Source organism: Mchenga conophoros, linkage group LG5, assembly GCF_057382185.1.
Source record: "Mchenga conophoros isolate Kocher_MC1m ecotype Shallow Benthic linkage group LG5, M_conophoros_male_GT1.1, whole genome shotgun sequence".
Classification (NCBI taxonomy): Eukaryota; Metazoa; Chordata; class Actinopteri; order Cichliformes; family Cichlidae; genus Mchenga; species Mchenga conophoros.
Window position 1 is genome coordinate 40,441,985 of NC_140530.1, and position 12,333 is coordinate 40,454,317.

At 48.6% G+C, this 12,333-nt stretch overlaps 1 protein-coding gene across 2 annotated transcripts; it reads left to right on the forward strand.

The window, feature by feature from the left end:
* The first annotated feature begins 1 nt into the window (after position 1).
* LOC146575151 (RNA-binding protein 39-like) lies at positions 2 to 11,969 on the forward strand. 2 transcript variants are annotated; one of them, XM_085275360.1, is made up of 15 exons: positions 4 to 169; positions 703 to 769; positions 3,508 to 3,557; positions 4,193 to 4,375; positions 5,582 to 5,635; positions 5,717 to 5,834; positions 6,680 to 6,832; positions 7,848 to 7,994; positions 8,077 to 8,142; positions 8,278 to 8,482; positions 8,565 to 8,651; positions 10,847 to 10,958; positions 11,042 to 11,147; positions 11,364 to 11,442; positions 11,527 to 11,969. In XM_085275360.1, exons 2-15 carry the CDS (start codon positions 719 to 721, stop codon positions 11,628 to 11,630), a joined length of 1,515 nt encoding a protein of 504 aa, XP_085131486.1. In that variant the 5' UTR covers positions 4 to 169; positions 703 to 718; the 3' UTR covers positions 11,631 to 11,969. The 2 variants fall into 2 exon arrangements, with proteins under 2 accessions (XP_085131487.1, XP_085131486.1); XM_085275361.1 differs by lacking the exon at positions 5,582 to 5,635 and having other exon boundaries at positions 2 to 169.
* Positions 11,970 to 12,333: the final 364 nt, after the last annotated feature.

Consider the following 12,333-nt stretch of genomic DNA (forward strand, 5'->3'; position numbering starts at 1 on the left):
TGTTTTGTTTTGATCTCGCTGTATCCAGATCTCGCGAGAGCACTAGCCCTCCCGTCGTTCGCCATTATAGCTAAGAGAAGCGTCCCCCGGACGAGCACCGGAGAGGCTCCGTTACCCGGACACAGACACGTTTTGCTCGCTGACACCCGCCGAGCCACTCTGCATCCAGGTAAGCCCGGTACTGGCCTGTCCGCCGGGCTTCAGCCCGACTCGGAGCCCGCTAGCACGGAGAAACGGCGGAAGGCCCGCTCCTGTTAGCATGCTGAGCTTGCTGCTTGCTGTGGAGGACTCAGGTGACACTCACCTGGAGCCTCCCGGCCGAGCCCGCGCAAACACCGGACTCACCGATGGTGGTTTTCCGGCCTGGGGGGGGGTCACTGAGCGCGTGTTCACCTGAGAGGCTAACGTTAGGCTCACAGACATGTGCTGTTCACCTGTCTGAGTCATGCTACGCTGAGCCTCCGGGAGTCCAGGTGTAACGTTTACCTGCTGATCCCGTCATCAGATGATGTTTTCTACACTTTAAGTAGATTCTGACAGGCGTAACAGTGACGTCAGACACATGTGTCGCCAGGTATTTTTGTTTACCTGTTTGGTCACCATGGTAACTGATACTGATAAGCTGGTAATGGATTTAACTTGTACCTATTGGACAGCTGTGACAGGTGATTAAACTCTTTATCTCGGCGTGTGCATGTGTAGGTGCGCAGGTAGAAAGATGGCAGATGACCTGGACATCGAGGCGATGCTGGAGGCGCCATACAAGAAGGTGAGAGTCTGTTTGTCCTTTGCTCATGAGACTGTCAGCCGAACTCTGCTGCTCCACCCACTGCTGCTCACCTGCAGAGTTCTGCAGAGTAATTGGTCGCGCAGCGAGCTGGAAAATGAACAAAACTATGTCAGCTCAAAGTTCATTTGTAACTCCTCCTTCACCTACTGGCAGCGTTAAGGCTCTTTGACATCACTTCCTCTCTGGACCTTCCACAGGGATCTAGACTGACACCAGGGCTGCGTTCCAAAAGTCCATCCCATCTCCTATTCCTAACCACTTTCACTTTTCCGTGTTGAGGACTTAGGAAAAGAGAGGAGCCGTGCACAGAGAACTGAAATGACCTCACGCTCTTCTCTCATTAACAGCGTGGCGCCGGATGTCTGCCATGTTAAAACTGCAGACGTGCAGACAATGGACTACAAAATGTGCATCTTACTTCGCCACAACGTGTTGTGACCCTGATGTTTTATGGAGGTCATAGAAATGGGAACAGCCCGTTTAAAAATGCCCAAAAGAAAAAGTCTGTGAGACAGAGTTTACTGCAAACTGCTCAGACTAACAGTGAAAGAGTCCCGCCTTGTTTAATAGAGTAGATGGAAATCGGATGAGTGCGTGGGCGGCTCGTACAGTAACATGGTAAGTGGGACGGCTCGTGATCAGACGGTAAATGGCGTTCCTGTACTTCTGCACATCGTCCAGGTCACCTGTTCGCACAGACTTCAGTTTGTAATGATGCAGCTCTCCTGTAGATGAATCCCGAGCTCCACCTGAGTCCTAATCCTCAGACCCTCAGACCTTTGCACAGTGCTCACTGGTTTCTGTCACAAGAGTTATTTGTTAAATCCAAAGCAGACTGATTCTCCTTCAGCCTCCTCTCGTGTATCTGCCTCGCTGTTTTCAGAGACAAACACTTGAACCTGAGCTCACACTGGATTATTTTGGTTAGCGGGCCTGCAGCGCCCTCCCTCGCCCTCCCTCGCCCTTCCTCGCCCTTCAGATATTTTCCTCAACATGAAAAACCTCAGCTCAGTTCAATTCCACTTTATTTGTAGAACACCAGCAGTCGTATACAGGTGCTGTAAGGTAAGGACAGTGGCACAGAGACGCGCCCCCCCCCCCCCGTGTGCACACACGTGGTGACAGTGGCAAGGAAAAACCTTTCAACATGGAAAACCTCTGGCCGCTAAGCCCCTCCCCCTGTCTCCTCTCTGATCTTCACTCATGTCACGGTCGAGCCGTTACGTTTGTGATTTTCCTCCGTGTTCATACATTTTTGCGTCGACCAATAAAATGTCACCGTTTTTTAACGCTGGGTTTCATTTGCTTAACATTCACCGTTGTTTATAAATGATGATGAATATGAAGACGAAGCACAGCCCGCCTGCTGGCTGCTGGTTCAGCTGATACGTGATCATGTGACCAAACACTGCCTGAAATCCGCTGTGGCGCTGTGAGCAGCAGAGCGCGGCTGACCCTGATGATGATGTTGATGATGACGCGTCCTTCACATAATTAAACGCACATCTATCTCTCTTTGTAGACTTGCCTAACGATTTCTCACCTCTGCTCCCCTGAAAGCCACTGTGATCTGTCTCACTCAGAAGGTAGTAAAAGTCCCCATCATGCATTGCTGTACTCTGGTGCCCATGGTAACATGACTGTAGTTCCCTTGGTTAAACTGTCACCTGCTTCTGGTCCGACCCCCTCATCCCGACCCCCTCCACTGGTGAGGTAGTGCAGAGGATTCTGGGAGATGAAGTCGAAGAGTTAGCTTAGCTTAGCGTGGGGGTGGTCAGGACATGGGGGTGGGTGGGGCCTACCTGTGTGCAGGTGAGCAGCAACGTTGCTCTCTGCCAGAGGGAAGCACCGCGATTTAGAGCAGCAGCTCTGCAGGAAGTGCACAGTGTGACCTTGCACAACACAGGTGTGACTTCACACAGGTGTGCAGCTATTCAGTTTAATCAGATATTATTTATGTAGTGCAGGTGAGGGCGTGTCCTAAGCTCTGGTTCTGGTTCTTGGCTCTGAGTGACTAATGCCTCTTTTCCACTACTACCTGCTCCACTCAGCTCGTTTTCTGTTGTTTTCCATTACAAGTAGCGCCTCGACGTGTTGCTATAGAAACGTGGCCGAAAGTCTCGTAGTGTCATTCGTATGTGACACGATCAACGTAACAGCGGAGGATGGCGTCCTCGCCGCTGCACGGCGGGATGGTTTGTGCAGCGTTGTCTGGTTTAAAAATATGGCGCGTTTGATTTTTGTGTGGGAGACGCTCTTGTGACTCATCGAGTGATGCCGCTCACTGGCCAATTGCTGGCATGCAGTCTGATGACATCACAGTTTTGGATCTGCTCTCCTGGATCCCCGGCCAAGTAGGTATTAAAAGAGTACAGTACCAGGTACTTTTTTGGTACCAGGTACTTGCAGTTCCTGGAAAACCCTAAAACCCGAGCGAGTAGAGAAGGTGCGAGTGGAAACAAGGCTGTAATCCTCCTGTCTGCTTCAGGGCGTCACAGGAGTTTCACACACCTGAAGAGCAGCTGGACTTTGGAGTGTGTGTGTCTGACACACACACACACACACACACACACACACACACACACACACACACACACACAGCCCCTCCCCCTCCTGTTTGAATGACGCTCATTAAACTGTTTATATTTTCTCCTGTCCCCCCCACCCCCTACACTCCCTGACACCACCTCATGCTGTTCTCTGTCGACCCCGCTTAGGAGGACGCCAAAATCTCGAGCCCCAACGGACAGGACGAGCGCTCCAAGAGGTATTCACCTGCCTGCACATCCACAGCCAATCATCTGCCTCCTTCTCCTCCTATCCCAGCATCCTCCTCTGTCACATCAGTCCTCTGCATATCCTCCTTCACCTCCTCTTCTTCTCTTCCTCCTGCTTGGCAGCTCCATCTTAGGACGGCGTGTTGGCGCCACGTCAAGAACAAAATTGATCATTTTGAGAAAAAAGGCGAAATGTGGAGATGACTATTGTTTCAAGACGGCCGCTGTAGGCGCTACACAAAGATGAGCGAGACAAACTCATCAGCTCTTATTGTGATGCAACATCCATCCCATTTACTGCGCCAGGCTGTAACCATTGGTAACCGTGCATCTGCACCTTCTCTTCAGCGTCCTGACGCCGATCACCACGCCGCGTCTGTGCGCTATAGGAGAAATCACTTCCTTGTTACTAAAACAGAAGTATGACCTCACGACCCTGGAGGCAGTTTGTCCTGAAACACCAGCACATCTCCACGTTGTCTTGACGTGGCCTTGACACGCCGTCGTACCGTCTTCATCGTTTGTCATCCAATATATCCACTCTCCTCTGCACGTGTGCAAACCATCTCAGACTGAAAGCGTGACCGTCGGGACGTGTTCTGATTGGCTGCCGTGTGTCTCGCAGGAAGAAACGCAGCCGCAGTCGCAGCTGCGACAGGAAGCGCAGCCGGAGTCGAGACAGGAAGAGGAGCCGGAGTCGGGAGCGCAAACGTAGCCGCAGCCGAGACAGGCGGAGGAGTCGTAGCCGCAGCAGAGAGCACCGCCGCAGCAGAGAGCGCGGTGGGCGCTACAGAGACCACCACAAGCAGTAAGTTGCTTCCTGGTGTTTTTTTTTTTTTTTACATTAAAAGCTAACACACAGAGTAGGGCTGCCACGATTAGTCGACTATTTAGATCGTCGACGACTAATTTAATAGTCGACGCGTCGTTTGAAGCTTTGTAAGATCCCAGAAGACGCAGGAATAAGTAGCAGGATTTAAGAGTGTAATAACGGACTGAAACAGAAGATGGCAGCACTGCATGTACAAGGATGCCAGCTGCCGTTAAACCCCGAAGAAGAAGAAGCTGTGTCCAAATTCAGGAACCGCATCCTCCTGTGCCCGCATTTGTAGGCCGATTACGTTACAGCGACACGACGAAGATAGTCCAAATTCGAAGACTCCAACAAATGCGCCCTTCATTTCAGCAGATTTGAAGGATGAGTTGGGTGTGTCCTTCGTGGCCCAACCTATCCCAGAATTCATAGCGCGGCCCAGCTCAGTTTCCAACAATGGCGGCAGCTAGTTAGTTTTAATATTACTCTCATTATTCTTTCTGGGTCACAAAATAAACGTTTAACATATGTTCGAAAGCGCTCCGACGTTTTCGGAGACGTCTGTTACCCACTAGCTCGATAGCTAGCCGGGGGCTAGGCTAACTAGAGCCGTGAGAACACCGGACTCCCCGCAGATCGTTTTCAAACCCACCGCCGTCTTTCACTTAGATAACTTAAATGTTATTGTTTGGCTTTTTCAGTATTTTATTTGTTCCTGAGTAAATCTGTTTGGCTGAGATTAAAGTTATAGTTTTTACACAGCTGAATAAACGTCAAGCAGACAGCTGATCATCAGAAGTGTGAGATGCTCCAGAATTTACTCCAGTGTCCTGTTATATTTTAGATAGCAAGGAGTTTATTAAACTTCACCGAAACAATCTGCAAATTTCATTAAACTTTAATAAACTATCATCTTGTCTTTATTTTTAGTTAGCACAGACCTTAAACACTTAAAGCTGTAAGCTAATGATAGTTATATAAGAGCAGATGCTGCTGGTGCAATAAGCTGTACGTTTTACGTCCAATGGATGATGATCTGATTAGTCGACTAATCGCAAAAATAATCGGTGACTAGTCGACGATCAAAATAATCGTTTGTGGCAGCTCTAACACAGAGGAAGGCTTTTAACTTGAAAACTGTAGAGGAAGTGTTCAGTAGAACAGTAGAATCTGCAGTAGAACCCTGTGTGCATGTTTCAGCCGGCGGCGGTCGAGGAGTAAGAGTCCCGTCAGGAAGGAGAAGAGTCCAATCAGGTGAGAGCGTGGGTCTGAGGGGAGGAGTCTGTGCCTGTCTCACGGGATCAATAACTGGTGTTGATGGCGTTCTTTCTGCAGGCAGCCCATCGATAACCTGACGCCCGAGGAGCGAGACGCCCGCACGGTGTTCTGCATGCAGCTCGCCGCCCGCATCCGCCCCCGAGACTTGGAGGAGTTTTTCTCTGCGGTGGGGAAGGTGAGACGCCAACTTCCTGTTTCTATCGTGGGCCTGCTGCAGCGCCTCCTCAGCGTGTAGGGGTGACTGCAAGTCACGGGTAGTTTCTTCTTCCCACTTCCGCCGCGTGCTGACCACAGGCGTCGTCTGATTGGTGGGGTTTAAACCTTCAATGCTTTCGTGGCTCACCGCGGGCGCTCCTTCACTTCTCTTTTCTCTGGTTGGTGGAGTTCTTCTTGTCGTGATTTTTGATTCATTGCTTCTATTTTACTCGTTCACGCTACAGAGTGTACGTTTGTGTTTGGTCACAGAAAACGGTGGAGACAGAATGTCGCCGCCGTGCGCTCGAGCCTCGGCCGATCGTATCTGCGAGCAGTCGGACCCTCAAGCCCGCCCACTCGTTCCACCATCGGCGTGGAAAGGGTTTTCAAATCTACTCTACTTGGAAAAATCAGAACTGTAATAGGCCTTGGAGGGGTTTAAACCTTAGGGAAGTGATATCACTTCCTGTTATGATACGTGATAGTTCACACGTACGCTGTGAACACCATCGAATCCATAGTTATGTTTCTGCTGTGTGAGCTTTTTACTTGATCGCTGTCAGCTCCTCGGTGGAAGGACACGGCGCTCTGGGACAGGCCGAGTGTGTGACGCGTGAGCTCCATATGCAGAATGGTTACACAGTAAACATAATGCATATGTATGTTAGACAGACGATGGATACTAATGAAATGTGAACCGCGGCGCGGCCGGTCCCGTCAGGGGAACGTCCCGGCGATCCCTACCTCTGCACTGGCTTTACTCTGATTACTCCGGTGGATCGGCTGGTTGGTTCCTATGGCAACTAATGTTGCTCCTGTGTTTAGGTTCGGGACGTCAGGATGATCTCAGACAGGAACTCCCGCAGGTCAAAGGGCATCGCCTACATAGAGTTCGTGGAGGCAAGTTCAGTTCCTCTGGCCATTGGGCTGACGGGACAAAGGCTGCTGGGAGTTCCCATCATTGTACAGGCCTCACAGGTACACACACACACAACCCCGTTTAACTATCTCAGTGAGGACCTTCATTGACATAATGCTTTCCCAGCCCCTGACCCTGTGCAAAAGGTTTTTTTTTAAAAAGTGTTTTAATGCAATTTGGTGTAAAGGGGGATGGGACAGGTCTGTTCTTTTATTATTTATTAATAATTTTTATAATTTTATTGGTTTTTATAGTTTTTTTTTATAGAATAAAAGTAGCCAGGATTGGTGGCTAATTCTGACACTGACAGGTGAGCTGATCTTCCCTCGCTTAAGAAAGTACTGACATTGATGTGTGAATAAAGAGTTCAACCAAAACTAATGTAGTGTGAGTGCTGTGTTTACTAACACACAAATAAAACAAAAAAATGTAATAAAAACTTGAATTCAGTGAGGGTGAGATTCCCCCCATAGAGGTGAGGGAGGATCGGCTCACCTGTTGGAGATAAGACCTTTTTTATTGTTTTGTTACATATTAAGTATTTCAGACTGTTTCCCTACTGGTTGCATTATTAGAAAATGGGGACCAAAAGCTCTGTATTCCCCTTATATTGCTCACGTATTAAGACTGTAGGATCAGATGGCTAAGGCTGACACAGCAGGACGCAGGAAGCAAACAAAGGAGGAACATATAAACCACACTGGGACATTGAAGGGAGAGTAAGGGTCCAGTCGGCCGCTAGGACCGTGCACCTAAGCTTAAAACAAGTACAACTAAGCCACAATTCCCTAAACCTAATTGTAACCCTGACACTAAAACCACATTTTGAGCCTCAAAAATGTCTTCAAACTTGTGAGGACCGTGAGTGTGTCCTCACAAGACTGTTGGTTCTCACAAGTATAGTAGAATGCAGATTTTGGTCCTCACAAAGATAGCTAGACAGGAACACACACACAGACAGGCTCAAGTTCAGGTACATCAAAGTATTCTAAATGTTCGAAGTTTAGTGTGTGTGTGTGTGTGTGTGTGTGTGTGTGTGTGTGTGTGTGTGTGTGTGTGTGTGTGTGTCTTCAGGCAGAGAAGAACCGAGCTGCTGCTGCTGCTGCTGCAGCCAACAATCTGCAAAAAGGGACATCTGGACCGATGAGGCTGTACGTCGGCTCGCTGCACTTCAACATCACCGAGGAGATGCTGCGAGGGATCTTTGAGCCATTTGGACGGGTGAGACGAACACACACACTCACACACACACACACTCTCAGCTGTTCTCAGGTGACCCTCTGATGCCGTGTGTGTGTCTCAGATTGAGAGCATCCAGTTGATGATGGACAGCGAGACGGAGCGCTCCAAAGGATACGGCTTCATCACCGTGAGTTTGATTCCAGTGACAGAGACTGTGAGCAGAACCACCAACCTCTGATTGGTGAACCTGTGGGTCACCTGGTCACATTCAGGTGAGCCCGTTATGACGTGTCGGGCGTCACACGATGTGCTCTGATGTCAGTTTGCAGATGCAGAGTGCGCCAAGAACGCTCTGGAGCAGCTGAATGGCTTCGAGTTAGCTGGGAGACCCATGAAAGTGGGTCACGTGACCGAGCGGACCGACATCTCCATGGCGTCGTCCCTCCTTGACAGCGATGAGCTGGAACACACCGGCATCGACCTGGGAACCACCGGGAGGCTGCAGCTCATGGCCCGCCTGGCTGAGGGTGAGCCTGAGGTCACACCTGAAATCACACCTGTAACCCCGACTGTTTGTGTGACCTCTGACTTCTGTGTGTGCGTGTGCAGGTACTGGTCTGCAGATCCCTCCTGCTGCTCAGCAGGCTCTGCAGATGAGTGGGGCTATTGCCATCGGAGCCATGGCTGCAGTGACAGGTAACGACAACGTGGGCTTTAGGAGAGACGGCATCCATCCCACTTTGGAGATGAGCAGCTCTCATTTCCAGAAATCTGGCCAAATTTATTAAACCCCCCAAAATGTGACAGAGTCAGGACAGGAAGCAGAGCTGCAGTCTGACACACCTCTCTCCCAAACCCCCCTGAAACCCCATCTCCATAGAGACTGTCAGCTCCAAAGAGTAAAACAGTGAAATGTGGATTATTAAATATTAGGTCTCTCTCCTCCAAGTCTCTGTTAGTACGCGATAGAGATGGCACAATACCACTTTTTTATGTCCGATACCGACGTCATAAATTTGGATATCTGCCGATACCGATATGAATCCGATATAGTGTGTTTTTTTTGTTTTGTTTTTTAAATCAATAAAACAGTTTTTTTTTATATCTTGCTGCATTTTGTATAAGTTCATACTCAAGTTTAAAAAACTAAACTAAAGCTATTCTGTTAAACCTGTATGCAAGAAATACACTGCAGCCAAAATATGTCACAGATCAGCAAAACTGATCAATCTAACAAACGTAAACCTGCAGCATCCTCCCTATTCTGGTGTTTTACTTAGTGGAAATATTAAGCAACCTAACCAACAGGCTTGCACACTCTGAGCAAAAAAAAAATAGGGAACCACCCCCCACCTCGTGATGCTTAATCGACGTAATCAACCTTAATTTAATGCACATGTTAAAAAAAATGCACAGAAATCAATTATTTTTCTACAGTAATTAAATAGATTCAACATCTTTCTTCAGCAGAACTGCAGACTGCACAGACGGTTCCCAAAGGAAAAAGTACTACAGCTTACTGGGGTATATTATATATACAGTAATGGACTTCTATACATTTTACATCAGATTCAAACTGGTTGTAAGATTCAGATAATTATTTGTTAAAAGCTCGACATTTTAAATGAGAATAAGAAAGAAAAGTATGTCTTTGTGCCCCCTTTTCCCTGTTCATGCCCTATCGGCCCCCCTGGCTAAACCCTGCACAGTTACCAGCCGTCAGCTGCGTAGAAAAAGATCCTGGTGTAGAAAGTAATATTAAATAAATTCTAACAACAGCTGATCAAGCTTAAACGTGCTGCTGTTGTTCAGCCGCTGGTTTCCTCTTTCTGGTGCAAAGTGGGCCAAAAACAAACGAGAGACAGAAAAGCCGATCAGCTGATCATTGATCAGTTTCACATTGAAGTAGCAGCAGGAGAGGCAGTCGCTCCATATATCGGTTGTTAAGCTTAAAGCTGGAACGCTTTACAAACATTCAGAGGTGAACTTACACACTTGCTTTACTTCTCTGGGATAACTTCCTCGGAGATGAAATGCCGGTTTGGTAGCGAGGCTACAAATACTCAACCAGAGCGCCAACAGGTCTCGCACGCCACAGCCGCTCTATCACGTGAGGCACACTGCTCCGACGTGCTGAGGTTATGAGCTGAGTTACGCCATGTCGCAAGTTTTGTGAGGTGCTTTTGTGATATTTAATGGATCGGATTACATTTTTTGTTTCTTTCCAATATCCAATCCAGTAATTTAGGTCAGTATGGGACTGATACGTAATATGTGATCGGTCATCCCTATTACATGACTTAATAATTGATCAACAAATCGATTTACTCTGCCTTACAGAAACCTGGTTGCAGCAGGATGATTATGTTAGTTTAAATGAATCAACACCCCCGAGTCATTCTAACTACCAGAAACCTCGAAGCACAGGCCGAGGGGGAGGTGTGGCAGCAATCTTTCACACCAGCCTGTTAATTAATGAAAGACCCAGACAGACTTTTAATTCATTTGAAAGCCTGATGCTTCGCCTCGTCCACCCCAGCTGTGAAACTCAGAAACCAGTCTTACTTGTTATCATCTATCGTCCACCTGGGCCTTACACAGAGTTTGTCTGATTTCTCAGACTTTTATCTGATTTAGTTGATTTCAGATAAAATAATTATTGTGGGTGATTTTAACATCCACGTAGATGCTAAAAACGTGCCTGGAGTTTCCTTCCTCATAGTAACATGCTCATAGGGTCTCGTATGATTATTGGGGTTTGTCTGTATTATTTACATCTAAAGCTCCTTGAGATGACTGACGTGATTTGGAGCAACACGAGAAACTCGTGTCACACCTGTTGGCTGCTGGTTGGTTCCTGTTCACTGATGTGAAGTGTCGGATTCTTTCAGCGGCCATGAACCCGACTCTCAACATGAACATGAACTCTCCTGCTCTGAACCTCCCGTCTCAGCCGCTGGCGACGCACTGCTTCCAGCTGTCCAACATGTTTAACCCCAGCAGGTAAATACCTCGGCCCACGTGTGTCCACAGGTGAGGAGGAGGACCTGTAGGCCTCACCTGACCTGTGTGTGTGTGTGTTTCAGTGAGGAGGCTCCTGGGTGGGAGCTGGACATCCAGCATGACGTCATAGAGGAGTGTAACAAACATGGCGGCATTGTTCACATTTACGTTGACAAAAACTCCACTGAGGTAAGAACCTGACCTCTTACCTCTGACCTTATCGACTCAGCCGGTAGTCGTGAGCTCCTTGCTGCGGCCGCGGTGGAGAGAGTGAAGTTTGTTGGGGCAAAGCTTTTATTTTCCTGACTCTGACCTTCGTTTGTTCCTAAAGTCTGACTTTTGTTTCTTTCACTTTTGGTTTTGTTTACTTTCACTGCGATGACCTTTGACCTCTGCTGTTTCCAGGGAAACGTCTATGTCAAGTGTCCTTCGATCCCAGCCGCCATGGCTGCCGTCAATGCCCTGCACGGGAGATTCTTTGCTGGTAAGATTCCACGTCACATGACCTGTGTGTCGTTGGTCAGCCAATCAGAGAGCACCTCTGACACACTCTTACCTGTCCTTCCAGGTAAAATGATCACCGCGGCGTACGTGCCCCTGCCCACCTACCACAACCTGTTCCCGGAGTCTGTCACTGCGACGCAGCTGCTGGCCCCACCCCCACGCCGGTGACTCGTTGTCAATGCTGCCCTCTGATTGGACACTGTAATTCAGAGCCCAGCCCTGTCCTGCTGGTCGTCACACATGCTCAGTGTGGTTCCCGAGGTCAGAGGTCGGCAGCCGTTTGTTTGATACAAACATGTTGCCCGGTCTCGATTGGCTGGTTCCCCACGCCACCGTTTCTTCCTGTTGTAGAGTCTCTGTGCGGCCACGCCCCCAAGTATCGTCCAGTGATTGAGCTCTGTGAGCTGCGAGGGTGTGGCCTGATGACATGATTGGTTTGCAGTTTAAATGTTTTTGTAAACGAGTTTCATTTTGTAAAAATTGTTGATTAAATTTTATTTTCTGTCACTCTGAGCTGTGGCGTCTGATTCTGACGGGCACACGCCCGATCTGATTGGCTGTGAGCAGAGCAGGTCATTCAGGAGCAGGTCACAGTATTCAGATTACAGTGTGTCAGTGATGATGGTCTGTATTTACCTAGATATCAGAATTTGCAGTGTCACCATAACTAACACGGGTCTCTCATTGGACACTGGACTTTAGGTCCTCTCCTGCTGGTTCAATAAAACATTGATGTCTAAGCTTCTCCACAAAGTCCAGAACATGATCTCCATCAGCCAGGAGGGAGCATCCACACCTGTCCGCTCTGGGTGGAAGGATTATTCCGGACTGCGCGGCAAGCTGGGCAGCTCCACCCCTCCTCTTCCTCAGG

What these genes read in the sequence shown, in the direction of transcription:
- LOC146575151 (XM_085275360.1), top strand. Translation starts at nt 719, where the DNA reads ATGGCAGATGACCTGGACATCGAGGCGATGCTGGAGGCGCCATACAAG. An exon ending in AACATGTTTAACCCCAGCAG is followed by an intron (nt 10,959 to 11,041) that starts GTAAATACCTCG and finishes TGTGTGTTTCAG; the next exon opens with TGAGGAGGCTCCTGGGTGGG. An exon ending in TTGACAAAAACTCCACTGAG is followed by an intron (nt 11,148 to 11,363) that starts GTAAGAACCTGA and finishes TGCTGTTTCCAG; the next exon opens with GGAAACGTCTATGTCAAGTG.